The sequence below is a fragment of the Callospermophilus lateralis genome, chromosome 16 (genome assembly GCF_048772815.1).
Source record: "Callospermophilus lateralis isolate mCalLat2 chromosome 16, mCalLat2.hap1, whole genome shotgun sequence".
Taxonomy (NCBI): domain Eukaryota; kingdom Metazoa; phylum Chordata; class Mammalia; order Rodentia; family Sciuridae; genus Callospermophilus; species Callospermophilus lateralis.
This window is the reverse complement of record NC_135320.1, coordinates 11,997,443-12,012,767: the sequence shown is the minus strand read 5'-3', so window position 1 is coordinate 12,012,767 and position 15,325 is coordinate 11,997,443. Positions and strand designations below refer to the sequence as shown.

The 15,325-nt window shown below is 36.6% G+C and overlaps 1 protein-coding gene across 1 annotated transcript in view; it reads left to right on the top strand.

Annotated features, from left to right (window-relative positions):
* Prkdc (protein kinase, DNA-activated, catalytic subunit) overlaps positions 1 to 15,325 on the top strand; it is a 162,682-nt gene that overhangs the window by 77,800 nt on the left and 69,557 nt on the right. Inside the window, exons 41-52 of the mRNA XM_076836401.1 lie at positions 281 to 488; positions 1,734 to 1,912; positions 3,197 to 3,365; positions 3,623 to 3,688; positions 5,398 to 5,470; positions 6,501 to 6,649; positions 7,147 to 7,284; positions 7,467 to 7,586; positions 10,412 to 10,555; positions 12,138 to 12,289; positions 13,036 to 13,167; positions 14,713 to 14,824. Of these exons, the coding sequence (XP_076692516.1) occupies positions 281 to 488; positions 1,734 to 1,912; positions 3,197 to 3,365; positions 3,623 to 3,688; positions 5,398 to 5,470; positions 6,501 to 6,649; positions 7,147 to 7,284; positions 7,467 to 7,586; positions 10,412 to 10,555; positions 12,138 to 12,289; positions 13,036 to 13,167; positions 14,713 to 14,824 (1,642 nt within the window). The remainder of the gene's footprint in view (positions 1 to 280; positions 489 to 1,733; positions 1,913 to 3,196; positions 3,366 to 3,622; positions 3,689 to 5,397; positions 5,471 to 6,500; positions 6,650 to 7,146; positions 7,285 to 7,466; positions 7,587 to 10,411; positions 10,556 to 12,137; positions 12,290 to 13,035; positions 13,168 to 14,712; positions 14,825 to 15,325) is intronic.

Genomic DNA, 15,325 nt, shown 5'->3' with positions numbered 1-15,325 from the left:
AAACCTTCCAGATGTTCTTTAAGCAAAACCAGATTTGAAGAGTAAATAAATTCTTCCTCCTAATGCCTGAATGCCTTTATTTTGAAGATCTCTGTGGATGAATAAACAATAGAGTTTGTGTGCAAGTGATGGTTATATTCAAGAGTTTCACATATCTGATAAACTTTATGTTATTTTTGTAATTCATAATCATTGAAGTTTGCTCGGTATGTAGTAGATCTCCTAAATTGTTTGTTCAAAGCATGAGTTTTCATGTAATTGTATCTCTTCTTTTTCTTAGGAATTCATGTGTCACACAGTTAGGCCTTCTAGAAAGTGTATACAGAATGTTCAGGAGGGATGACCTTCTTTCAAATGTTACTCGGCAAGCTTTTGTAGATCGCTCTCTCCTCACCCTACTGTGGCACTGCAGCCTGGATGCTCTGAAAGAATTTTTCAGCAAAATTGTGGTGGATGCCATTGATGTGTTGAATTCCAGATTTACAAAGGTATCCTACATTTCATAAACCTAGTAATAATTAACACATCTCCCTAACCAGTGTCATTAGAAACTGCCACCCTGGCATTAAGGAGTTGGCTGGAATGTTTGGAGTGTTCCTACAGGTTAACATCTGAAATGGTCTTTACATTAAAAATCTTATTTGGGGTCCATTACTTAGCCTATCTTATTCATTCCCTCCTCTGAAGAAGTGCCCCTAACTACCTTTAGGAAAAGGGGAGATGACATCTCTGGCTACTTAAAGTTGAACGGGAGCCTTGAACAGGGACAGTTGTCAGGGTCCTTGTACGGAGACCTATGTACTGGAGGCCTGTGTACTGGCAGAGTTTGGTTTTGGATTCTATCCATAAGGCCATTTGTAGCTTGGGCGTCTTTCACATCAAGGCAATCCAGAAGTCCATGGTGGCAGAAGTCCATGGGTGATGAGACGAAACATACAGTGATTATGCTGTGGGAGGATCCTGGATGAACCCCCCCAATGATGAAACAAGATTTTCAGCCTTTGCTGCTATAGTTTTGCAGCAGATCCCAGTGCCTCCTTTTGGGTTCTTGTCTTGTGAATTTGTAGAATGAAATCCATTGATGAGAAAGAGTATTAAAAAGTAGGATTTAATCAAGTGAGAAGAAAGACAAAGTACCCACAGGCCAAGAGGGGATCCCGTAAGAGTTGCCCCTGATGTCACATCATTAATGTAAACTTGAAAGTAGTTTAAATATCTGTTGTTGTTGTGTTTTTTTTAATGTTGGATTTTTCTCCTCTTGTTCCCATGCCTTTAATAAGATTTCTTGAAAACACTGTTTTACCACGGGCTCACTATTTGAACATCGTCTTCCTCTCTTTCTTTTTGATAGTAGGGATTGAACTCAGAGGTGCTTTACCTCTGAGCTGCGTCCCTGGTCCTTTTTTATTTTTTTATTTGAGACAGGGTCTCACTAGGTTATTTTGACCCTGACCTCCAACTTTTGATCTTCCTTTCTTGAGTTACTGGGATTATAGGCATGTACCACTGTGCCCAGCCTTGTGCATTATTTCTTGCTTCACTGAATATAATAACTCAATGTTTTGTCCATGTTGGAAACACTGGACAACAGGGCACTCTCTTATCAAAGCGAATTAGTGTTTCTGTTAAAATTATTTTCTGTCTAAAGGCATTAAGTATTAAATTGATATGTTGAATAAGATATTTTTCATGTTGGATAAAACTGGAGATAATTGTTTGTTACCTTTTTAAAGCTAAATGAAGCTACTTTTGATACTCAAATCACCAAGAAGTTGTGCTATTATAAGATGCTAGATGTGATGTATTCTCGTCTTCCTAAAGATGTTGTTCACTCTAAGGAATCTAAAATCAATCAAGTTTTCCATGGTTCCTGTATTACAGAAGGAAATGAACTTACAAAGACACTTATTAAGTAAGATTATTTAATTTTGGATTCTATTTGATTTATTACTATTTTTGACATATAGAATTTTATGTGTGTACATAATGTGAATAAGTGTTTTATTTAGCTACTGAACTTTTATAGTTTTCTGATCTTTCTTATATGCAAATAACTTAGATGGACTTTAGTGTGTCATTGGACATTAGATGTTTTATCCCAAACTTATCTTTTATAAAGAATAAAACTCTAATTTTACTGTTTTACTTTCTAACACTTTTTCTCCCTGAAAAGCTTGATATATTTTAGTAGTATGAGTTACAGTGAGAAGCTATTTTATTTTTTTCTATTATTTGAAATGGCAAAAGTGGCAAATGTTCTTAGTAGGTGTTCTTTAAAGCACAAAGTGATCAAATACATTTTCTTTAAAACTAGTCTTCTAATGAAGTTCTTCCGAGGAAGATGTACTTTGCTGAGTCTCTATTTTTACTTATTTATTTATTGGTACTGGGGATTGAACCCAGGAGCATTTTACCACTGAGCCCCACCTCAATCCCACCCCTGCTTTTTTTGTTCTAATTAGTTATACATGACAGTAGGATGCATTTTGACATACATAAATGGAGTATAACTTCTCATTCTTCTGGTTGTACATGATATAGAGTTACACAGCCAACTCCTTTCTATTTTTTGAGACAGGGTCTCACTAAATTACTTAAGGCCTTGCTAGGTGGCCAAGGATGGTCTTGAACTTGTGAACCTCCTCTCTCAATCTCCCAAGTCACTGGAATTATTGGTGTGCACACCACACCTGGACTGATCTCATTTTGCACCTCCAGACCAATCATTACTCTTCTCTTACTCTACTCCATATTTACCTCCTGGGTGAATGATGTTGCCTTCTACTTGTTTGCACAAAGAATAGTCTTAGGAGTCACATTTTACTTCTCTTTATCTGCATCTCTCCAACTTCAGGCTCTGTGGGATATCATCAGATCTGGCACATTTTATCCTCTCCATGCTCCTAAAACCATTGCCCTTATTTCTGTGCCCTCTCCTGCAGCCTTGTTTTAGCACCGTACTTCCCTGTCTCTTTACATATTGTACTTGTTGCTGTACTTAACACGAGTGGTAAGATCAATGTATGTGGCCTGTGCTCTGAGACAACGACATGCTTATCTTGATATTCCCAGTGCCAGTACTATGCCTGGCACAAACCTGACACTTTGGAGAAAACACAGTTGTTAGGCATGGTTGAGCTCAAGCTTCAATGTCCATGTTCAGTGAATTAATTTGTGATCTATATCTACTCTGCAGATTGTGCCATGGTGCATTTACAGAAAACATGGCAGGTGAGAGCCAGTTGCTGGAGAGGAGAAGGCTTTATCATTGTGCTGCATACAACTGTGCCATTTCTGTTATCTGCTGTGTCTTCAATGAATTGAAATTTTACCAAGGATTTTTGTTCAATGAAAAACCAGAAAAGGTGGGCTTCTCCAGTGACGTTCACTAGTTGTCACTATGGGATTTCAAAAGTTAGATTTCATCAATTCAAGTTATATCATAATTTATATCTTCTTATAATGTTAAAGGTATGGTTTTTTTTTTTTTAGTTCTGCATAAATACATTTTAAAGTTGAAATGCTTCTTAATGAATTATTGGGTAGAATTAATTCTGTAGTACCATTACATTTAGGATGTCTATCTTTCAGATATTTTCATATGATTTTTTTGGTTTTATAGAACATGCTTATTTTTGAAAATCTGATAGATCTGAAGCGCTGCTATACATTTCCTGTAGAAGTTGAGGTAAGTGAAAATTTCAATCTTGTTTCTAAGTAAAAAAACCAAACATTAAATGCTCACAGAGAAGAGCATATTGTGTTGAACATGTTAAATATTCAAGTCTGCTTTCAGCCACAAAAACTGGCAGCTTCAAGTTGTTTCTATAAAGTCAAAACTACAGAAATTGGCAGTGTCAGCCCCAGGTATACTCTCAAACAATTACATTTTTAATTAATTTTTAATTTTCCTCCTCTTGACTTGTGAAGGAATGACAGTGCCAACAGAAGGAACTGTTAGGACATCCCAGAAGTTATTTTCTGAGTAAATTCTTTTAGTCAGAGAAATTGAAGTCCATACTGATAAGAATTGTGAACCTGTGATCCTGCTTGGGCAACCTGACTAGAAAATGAGGAAGTCATGGGGATAACCAGCAGGTGTAACGCATTTGGTTTTAGTCAAGGTCAGATTGGCATATCGGCTTCAGCAGTTGGTGAAAAGTCAGGTGGCTGTTGCCTTCATTACCCACTGGAAATGGAAAGAGTAGGCCTGGCACAGTGGCACACTCCTTTAATCCCAGCTTCTCTGGAGGCTGAGGCAGAAAGATGGAAAGTTTGATGCAAGACTGGGAAACAATCAAGACCCTCCAGGGGGGTGTAGCTCAGTGGTAGAGTGCCTCTGCGTTCAATCTCTAGTACTGGGGTGGAGTGGGGAGAAATGAGGATGGTGGGGGAGAGCTCTGAGTTCATATACCATAGGCCATACACATAGCTGCTGACCTTGACCATGTCTGAGTGCTTCACTGATGCATGCCAGTGGTTCTGTCTCTTCCTACCTCATATCCTTTTGGAGCATAACCAGACTTTTGTTCATTTGTTTGTTGTGGTATTGTGGTTTGAAAGCAGGGTCCCTTTGCCAGTGAACTGTCTCCTCAGCCTTTTTTATTTTGAGACAGGATTTTTCCAAGTTCCTGAGGCAGATCTTGAACTTGTGATTGTCTTGCCTCAGCCTCCAGAGAAGCTGGGATTATAAACATACACCACTGTCCCCAGCTAGATTATTTTCTTAGGCTTATATTCAAAGAACTAAAACCCCAAAAAACATTAGCACCAGTTTTTATAAGCATTTATACACTTGATATATGCTATTTCTACACTTTAAAAAACACTGTAAGGTGCTGTATCATAACCATGATTGATACAGGAAATTGAGTCTCAGAGTTCAAGTAAAAACTGTTGGTAGTCCAGGCCTGTGGATATAAAAAGCTCAGCACACACTGCTCATTAAGCTGTACCAGAGCCAAGTGCGTGGGAGTCTTCTATCAAGGTTTTCCATAAAGAAAACTTATACACACACACACACACACAAGTAATTTTTAAAATGCTTTTAAATTTGATAAAAGTTGGTTTTTTTTTAAATATTATTTTGGGCCAGGTGCAATGGTGCACACCTGTAATCCTAACTACACAGGAGACCAAGGCAGGAAGATCTCAAGCTCAAGGTAACTTAGGCAACTTAAGTTGCCTGAGCAAATTAGGGAGACCTGTCTCCAAATAAAAAATAAAATGTGCTGAGGATATAGCTCAGTAATAGAGTACCCCAAGTCTCAATCTCCAGTACCTAAAAAAAAAAAAAAAAGTTGTTTTTTTTTTTTTTTGCTAGATTACTTCTAAAACAGAAAAAGTGTATCCATGATTCTAAAATATTTTAAATAGTGTATTTGTTTTGCCCAATAGGTTCCTATGGAAAGAAAGAAAAAGTACATGGAAATTAGGAAAGAAGCCAGGGAGGCAGCAAATGGGAATTCAGGTAGGATATTGTGAAAATGATTAGAAAGTTTCTAATAGTTAATATTTGTTTATGTGAATAGAAAATATTTTAAATACTCCAAAACATTGAAATTGAGTTTGACTTCCCCCGCCCCCCCAACTCTTAGGTGGCAACTGGAATTACATTTCGAAAGAAATGTAATTAGCCAAACTAAACTGCATTAGAAAGATCTCAGAGTGGCCAGAGAGGGCAAGATGGGCTTGATGCTTCCTTGTTTTTCTATGGATTATATAGATATTTTTAGAATATATGTTAGAATAAAATTTATATTCTGCCACTCACCAGTCTAGACTGCCCAGTGGTCCCCATCTCAGAACAGAGCTGCTCCAGGCCTCTGTTTCACTGCCCTCTGCTCTAGCCCCACAGCCTCTGCCTAGTCTTTGTGGCTGCTGGGCTTGATTTTTGCCTAGAGACATTTATTCGTGCCCTTCCCTCTAATACTATCAGCACCAGGTGTCAGTGTGCCTCATGACATTTTGTTTAATGTCAGCATTCTCTAGCCTCCTGGTTCAAAGTAAACATAGTATCCATCTGTATTCTCCTTGTTTCACTTTTTTTTTTCTTAATTTTTCTTCATGTTTTTTAATCACCATTTCTTCATTTGAGGATATTTTGAAACAGTTTTTTAAATCCTTTATGTATTTTGTTTGGATTAACTGGTTTTTAGTAGCATTTCTTCCCACATTTATCTTAAACTTAAGGGGCACAATAAAATGTATTGTCATAAGAATTTTAAATGCAGAGATATTGTTACAAATTAGATTTGGTTTAACTTAATTTCTTTGTCATAGAAGTAGAGAAGAATTGCTCAATAATGACACAAGCAAAGGGAGTTTTTTCCCCCCATTTCCTTTTTGCTTTGTTAATTTGGACTAGGGGCTAATAATCACAGGGCTGATGAAAGACCTAGTTAAAGTAAAGTATCCTTTGATATCGTTTGAACTTAGAGAAATACATTTCTTATTGATTATGTTTTGAGTACATGTATTTTCTTTTATTTATGTTTCAGATGGTCCTCATTATATGTCTTCCTTGTCATATTTGGCAGATAGTAGCCTGAGTGAGGAAATGAGTCAATTTGATTTCTCAACTGGAGTTCAGAGCTATTCTTATAGCTCCCAAGACCCTAAATCTACCACTGGTCATTTTCGGAGACGGGTGATCACATCTCACATATTAAAAGAATTGTGTCACAGATTGCCAAATAAAGGGGTCATAGCTGTGCTCTTTTATTACTAGGGGAAACTCTATTGGTAGTCCTTGGGGACTAATGTTGATTTGTAGAATTTTCCAAAATCTAAGCCCCAGCCTTTTGTCCTGTGGACTCAGCAATAAGGAAGGAGTCCGGAAGCTAGGGGTCATGGTAGAATAAAGTTCTGAGCTGGGGTTGGTGTGAAGGTAACAGGGATAACTGACCTGAGGTGTGACCCCAGGGGAGTGACTGGGCAGATGGGACCTGGAATGTAAGACAAACATAAGGTCCTATTTTCTTTTTAGTTGTTCAATAAGAAAGCATAGCAAGTGTATTTGATATTATTATTAAATTGTTATTATTATTTTAGTTTTTATTATATGATGTTGAACAAAAAATGAGCATCTCATGTCCAGTGGCATTTAACAGTTTTCTATATCACTGGATTTTTCCCTTTTCATAGGAACATCAAGACCCCAAGATCCAAGAGGATGTCCTAGAATTAGAGATGGATGAGCTCAATCAACACGAATGTATGGCACCCATGGTAGCCCTGATTAGGCACATGCAGAGAAATCTGATCCCACTCAAAGAAGAAGAGGTGTTTTTTCCATTAATCTTATATTGTCTTTGTTAATACTACTTATTGATATCATATTGAGGATTAACTAATATTAAAAGCTACATTACATACCAGATAAACATGATATTTTTGCTTTCATATCTTTTTCATTTTTTTCCTTTTAATTCTACTTTTTGAGGTAATTTTGTGTTTTATTTCAGGGTTCAGTGCCAAAAGATCTTCCTCCTTGGATGAAATTTCTTCATGACAAATTGGGAAATTCATCTGTACCATTAAATATCCGTCTCTTCTTAGCCAAACTCATTATGAATACAGAAGAAGTAAGTATTATTTAACAATTCTTTGCAGTTTTATGCATCTGCTTAAAGAATATCACAATGAAGGAAGTTTTAAATGGTGAGAACAGGTTTCTGTTCTCAATAAATTAGCCAACTATATCTTGAAAGTACATTGTTTTATCAAACACAAATTAATCTCTGTTGAGTTAGATATGATCTTTGTGTAGAGTATATGTGGCAACTTTCTTAAGGCTGCCGACCCTCTTTGTTTATAATAGCAAAAAATAAATGGGTAAAAATATTCCCGTTGGGTTGGAGATATAGCTCAGTTGGTAGAGTGCTTGCTTTCCATGCGTAAGGCCTGGGTTCAATCCCCAGCACCACCCACACACACACACACCACACACACACACACACACACACACACACACACAAAAAAAAATTCCTGTTAACTCTAAATGAAAAATAAGTCCCTTTCTCTTAGGTTGTTGCTGAGTTTGTCAATTCATTTACACATAGCACCAATTAGGTTGGGAGCACCTTCCACCAGGGGGATTGAGTAGATTTTGGAGAGGGCCCTTGGGCTTAGTGTGGTAGAGATTTGCATTCTGCTTAGAAGGAGCTGAATGAGCAGAAGTGACCCCTGAGATTGCTAATATGTCTGTACTAACTGAGTAGACCATGGGGGAAAGGTCTGGATGAGAGGTCTCTGAGGGACAGGTGACCTAGACTAGGCCTTGTAAGGGGTCTGGCTCATTTGTTGAATAATAGGGAGCTTCTGAAGGGTGCTAAGTGGAGGATTGACATGATCCACTTAGATCATCTTTCCCAGTAGAAAAGCCCTTCTAGGTAGGTAGCTCTTGGATGTAATCCAGAGAGAGGCTGCCTGGGACTCTAGTAGGACCTGATTTCCTTGGGGTCTTTCTGGATTTCTAGCTCTTGGGGCTACTGTCACAAGGTGACAGTGGGGCTTAAACATGGGCTGTGAAGTTCTAAAATCTGAGATCTGGGTATTGGTAGGGTTGGTTCCTTTGAGACCTGTGAGGAAGCATCTGGTCAAGGCTTCTCTCAGCTTCTAGTGGCTTTAGGCATTCTTTGGCATGTGGATGGGATTCTGTGTTGTCGTCTTCTACACATCTGTCTGTTGCTGTATTTAAATTTCTCCTTTTTAAAGGACACCAGTGTGCTTCAGATACCTCAGGATCACAGTAAGGTGGAGGGCACTAGGAAAGAATAGCGTTATCTTAGATTAGGTAGAGGGAAATGATGGGAGGAGAGGGGAGGAAATGTGGGGATAGGAAAGCTAGTAGAATGAAACAGAATTATTACTGTATGTATGTATATGACTGCATGACCAAAATGATTCTGCAACATGTACACTTAGAAAAATAAGAAATCATATCCCATCTATGTATGATATATCAAAGTGCATAAATGCATTCTACTGTCATGTATAACTAATAAAAGCAAATTTTAAAAATTAAAAAGAAATAAAGGACACCAGTGTATTGGTTTACGGTTCACCTAATAACCTCATTTAAACTTCAAATAAGGTCACATTTTGATAACTCATATGATGGACAGCAAACAGCTTTTTAGGGGATACAGTTCAACCCCTAACACTCGGCATCACACCTGATTTCTAGCTAAAGCACTGACTCAATATCTACCAAAAAGGAGCTTTTTTTTTGGATGATTTCTTGGTGGGGCTAGACATGGGCAGTTAGACTGATAGGGAAGCCTGCTACACTGTATTTGTATAAATGACTCTGAGACGTCACTAGGACATGTCCCTGAAGTGTTGTGCATGTGGATGTCATCAGAGTAGTGATACTCAAAATGAGACAACCCAACAGTCTTTGTCTTGTGGAAGAAAAGAACTTATATTTGCATTCAGTTTTAACCTTTTAACCATTAAGTATTTGTTATAGTTTAATAGTCTAATAAAGAAGTTTACATATATGATGAATAAATTAGAGTTATAGACATACATAGAGTGTGCCCAAGATTTTGTTCTTATGGGTGCATGATCAAAAAGGGTTTATGGTGGGGTTGAAGTTGTAACTCATTGGTGGAGTGCTTGCCTTACATGTGTGAGGCACTGGGTTCAATCCTAAGCACCACATAAAATAAATAAATAATAAATAAATAAACAAATAAAGGTATTGTGTCCATCTACAACTAAAAAATAATATTTAAAAAATGAAAAGTTTTATAAAAAAAAAGATCTGTGGCCACGCAAATTAAACATACTTGAAAATGAGAAGGTAGAAAGGGTAAGAAGTAAATAACTCAGTCTTCTTTTCCATCAAAATGGCATTCTCCTGCAATTCTAATATAAATTAAATGGAATTTAGTATATGGATATATTGGAATTAGACTTTAGAGATCTGAAGTTGAGCTGATGTGAAGTTTATTACAGAATGACTTTTAAGATAGGAAAAAAAATGGGGGGGGGGGAATTGAGACATATATACCTACCTGATTTTTTTAACCTTTATTTTTCCTATGTATTATGCATTTGTATAAAATGAAAGTTGAATTTTCTATAACTGCTTATTATTTAGAGGGACAGAGGGGATTAATATGGAATACTTTGATCTTGATTTCTATAAGCATCATTACATACAAAGATTTTTAAACAATAAGATCAATTATAAATCCATTTCACTTGAATTGTTCAGGAGCTCATAAAGAGATAATTCATCAAATATAATCCAATTAAGTGAGTTAATTGTTGGAATTTACATTTATTTTGAATTTAGGTTAAGTCATAAAATTTTAGCTGATGGAGAATAAATTCCTATATTAATATTTTGATTATTCAAAATGATTCTTCTATATTTGGCTTTTAAATTCTCTTGTAGGTCTTTCGCCCTTATGCAAAGAACTGGCTTAGCCCTTTGTTGCAACTGGTCGTTTCTGAAAACAATGGCGGAGAAGGAATTCACTACATGGTGGTCGAGATTGTGGCTACTGTTCTTTCATGGACAGGCTTGGCTACCCCTATAGTAAGAAATAATGTATCTATTATGTAGAAATATACTGTGTAATACACATTATTCCTCCTAATATACATTATTCCTCTGCTGCATACCGGAGAACTTATTGGCACATAATTTGTGCACCTCTTAATAAGTCATTGCTTTAGCAGCAGTTGATGTATTGCTGTACCGCTGTCACATCACATGGCCTCATACTGTTCATTCTTTTGTTCTTTTTTCTTTTTTGTGGGGGGTGGTGGTGGTGGTGATACTGGGGATTTTATACAGGGGTGCTCTACCACAGAACTATACCCTTCAGACCTCCTTCTGCCTCAACCTCCCAAATCTCTGGGATTATAGGCATGTGCTACTATGCCCCACTCTTTTTCTACTTTTGATAATTCCTCTGACCTTACCTTTATTACTAAGCTATCAGTGTGTTTTGTTTGCTGCTTTTATTAATTAAGAGCTTGGAGACTAGACAACCAGTTTATTAAAATTATATATAAAAAATATAAAATATTTTATATTATATTTTATTATTATCTTATATTATAAAATATTTTATATTATTTAAAAATATAAAATATTTTATAGTATCTACCTACTCAATGTCAGGTTCTGAGAACTTCTGGTATTAATAAAGTCTGGATTTTTTGAATTTTTTTCCAACTTATTAACTCTAAGTTTTTGTTGTTGTTGTTGGTGGTGGTGGTGGTTATTTTTTGTTACTGGGAACTAAACCCAGGGATGCTATACTACTTAGCTGTATCCCCAGCTCTTTTTATTTTTTATTTTATTTTAGGACAGGGTCTTATTAAGTTGCTTAGAGCCTCACTAAGTTGCTGAGGCTGGCCTCAAATCCTTCTGTCTTAGCCTCCCAAATTCTAGAATTACAGGCATGTGCTGTCACACCTAGCTTCCAAGTATTGTCTAGTATTGGTAACAGTAGAGATTGCTAAGAAATTGATTGACAGGTGCCTATCACTGTGTGTTCTGAAGTAAGAACTGACTCACCTGTTCCATTTTCCCCATGGAATAACAGCCAGTCAGGTGTTAGGGAGATCAGTACTTTTGATGAGCCCTAAACAAAGACTCTGGCAATATTATGGACTCTGGGGTGGATGGGGAATTGTGGGGCTGGGGTGGTGGTGATGAAGGAAAGGGCCACGAGTCAAAAAGTACTGGGTACAGAGTCATTATGGTAAAAGTTTCCCAGTTTCCCTTCCTGCCTCATTTGGAGGTCTCATCAAAGGCCCTAAGAAGAAGACCTCTGTCCAAGGGTTCAGAAAGGAGTTGGAATAGAGGCTCCAGGCTAGGATGTAGGTATGCAAAGAGCATGGCTGGCCAGACCTGAGCCTCTTACTGCAGGTCCCTTGCAGTGTAGGAGCTGTGGCCAAGTCTGTGCAGGGACAGCAATCCCCCTCATCATGCCAAGGGGAAGCCTGTGTACTGCCTATGACTAGACCTGATAGATCACATGGAGTTTAACCAGGAGCCAGGCCCTTCAGTAAAATGCCACATTTCTTTTAGAAATTGCCTTTGGATTTAAAGATGCTTTTCCAGAATAGATGCTGCATATTAATACAGAATTTCTATACTTTTTCAGGGAGTTCCTAAGGATGAAGTGTTAGCAAATCGATTGCTTCATTTTCTAATGAAACATGTCTTCCATCCCAAAAGAGCTGTGTTTAGACACAACCTTGAAATTATAAAAACCCTTGTAGAATGCTGGAAGGATTGTCTGTCCATCCCTTACAGGTATACTTTTACTTATTTTTGCAATGTTGTTCAGAAATTTAACTTAAAATATAGCATTTTGTAAATGATGGTTACAATGAAATATAATTATGTGAAGTGACACCAGGAACATTATTTTAAATAGGGTCCATTTATAAGAATATAATTAGCTACTGATAAAAGCCAAAACCTCCAAAGTTATATTAGGAGTGTCTCTGGTGATCAGTGCCTCCAGTAGTCCCCTTCTGTCTCTTGGCTTACCTATGCTTTGCCTCGTCCTCAGGCAGTTGGTGGGGGCTCTCTTGTTTGCACTTCCCCAGCCCAGGGGTAGCCCATAGGACATTTGTTTGACTTCTTTTAGATAGCCTGAGAAAAGCCAAAACTTTCAAAAAAGTTTGACCATCAACTAACAGATTGGGGCAGCAATAAAAATTAGAATATAAAAATGAACAAGGGTTGCTGGCGTTGTGGCTCAATGGTAGGCGCTCACCTTGCATGTGTGAGGCCCTGGGTTCAGTCCTCAGCACCACATAAAAACAAATAAATAAAAACAAAGGTGTTGTGTCCAACTTCAACTAAAAAATAAATATTAAAAAAATGAACAAAAGGAATGTTGTGCAAGAAGGAATCTTGAATGTGGGAAAATATAAAGTATTCCTTACATTTCTAGCTGAAAATGAACTTTAGAAAATACTGTTTTTATCTTCCTGCTGTTCATTTCATTGTATGACAATCTCTGTTTTTCCTTTTTTGTGCTTGTGTTTCAGGTTAATATTTGAAAAGTTTTCCAGCCAAGACCCCAATTCTAAAGACAATTCCATAGGGATTCAGTTATTAGGTATTGTAATGGCCAATAACTTGCCTCCCTATGACCCAAAGTGTGGCATAGAGAGTATCAAGTAAGTGTCTTTTTTTTTTGCTTTGTTTTTTAGTTGTTAAACTAAAAAATTGAATTGGATTGTCAGAATGGAGCATGGTTTGATTTGATATATGTAAGGACCATGTAAAAAAAAATCTACCTAAAATAAAAAGATTTGGTTTAGAGGTTATTTGGGAGAAGAACTTTTTTTATCTTTTTTTTTTAAATATTTTTTTGTAGTTGTTGATGGATACAATACCTTTATTTTATTTATGTTTATGTGGTGCTAAGCATCAAACCCAGGGCCTCACGCATGCTAGGCAAGCACTCTACCACTAAGCTACAACCCCAGCCCCAAGAACTTTATCTTGAGTGAATGAGGAATTTAGTTTTTTAAAAATATAATTTTTGGGGGGCTGGGGTTATGACTTAGCACTTGCCTCGCACATGTGAAGCACTGGGTTTGATCCTAAGCACCACATAAAAATGAACAAACAAAATAAAGATTTTGTGTCTATGTATAAATAAAAAATATTTTTTAAAATGTGATTTTTGGGTGCTAGGGTTATAGCTCAGCGGTAGAGCACTTGCCTCACACCTGTGAGGCACTGGGTTCGATCCTCAGCACCACATGAAAATAAGTAAATAAAGTAAAGATATTGTGTCCATCTTAAAAAAAAATCTTAAAAAATGTGATTGAATTTTTCTTGTGTAGGTTTCAGCAGATAAGAGGTGTTACATATTTTATTCTTATTTTTGAAACTAACATTTTTTACTTTTTAGTTAATTAAATTTTTTTTGCATTACTGAGAATTGAACTCAGGGGCACCCTATCACCATCTCCCCAACCCTTTTATTTATTTTTTCTTTAAATTTTATTTTGAGGTAGCCTTAAATACATACTCATACAAGCAAGTTGCATTATGTTTTATGTTCATATTTTCTTTAAAAAAAATTTTTTTTTAATTTGTTCTAATGAGTTATACGTGAATGCATTTAGACACATTGTACACTTCTCCTTCCCCTGCTTGAACATAGTTCATAGTCACAACAGTAGTGTAGTCATATCTGTATATAGGTGGTAATGTTCATGTCATTCCAGCATTCCTCCCATCTCCACACCCTTCCCCTACTGCTGTAAAAATTGACATGGCTGCATCATCATAACATTCTGATTTGAAGTCCTTTGGGTACAGACCGTGGAGTGGAATAACTGGGTCAAATGGTGGTTCCATTCCAAGTTTTCTGAGGAATCTCCATACTGAGGAATCTCAAGAGGATTGCACCAATTTGCAGTCCCATCAGCAATGTATTTTTTTTCCTCCATCTTTGCCAACACTTATTGTTGCTTGTATTCTTGATATCTGCCATTCTGACTAGAGTGAGATGAAATTTTAAAGTAGTTTTGATTTGCATTTCTCTAATCACTCGAGATGGTGAACATTTTTACATATGTTTGTTGATCGATTGTATTTCATATTTCTCAATTTGTTCTAGTAGTATGATAATGAGGATAATTTTTATATTTTTGTCAAACATCAGAATACATTATTTTATGCATACTTATTTTTTGTATTTGTTGTAGATACTTTCAAGCTTTGGTCAATAATATGTCCTTTGTAAAATATAAAGAGGTTTATGCAGCAGCAGCAGAAGTTCTAGGACTTATTCTTCAATATGGCACTGAGAGAAAAAATGTGAGTGTGTTGTTCTAAATTAAGTGCTTCCTTTCAAATTCATTTGTAATGATCTTTAATACATGTATTTCTTATATGCTATTTGCAACACAGTGGACATAGGCATTCAAAATTTTTTACCCTCTTTCTTACTGTATACCAAATACAATGCTCAGTGTTTTAGAGAGGACATATGACTTTTAAACACCTGGAATTTTGCCAAACATTTAAAGATTGACAATTAACTTTGCATTGTAAAACTCAGGAAGCAACTATTTAACTAGCCTGCCTTCCTCTGAATTTGGTCTCAAGATTTCCTTTTGGAGAAAATTATCCTGGTAAATAGCTAAATTATCCTGATCAGATCCTCCACTCGGAAATTTCACAATAATAAATCTGTTATCAGAGCAGGTACTTCTCAGGGGACCTTTTCCAGTTTCATGTGCTATACTTTATAGGATTTGAGGAGAACCAAAGTGAGTATTTAAGTGCAGTGCAGATTCAGATCAAGTGTTCTGCTAA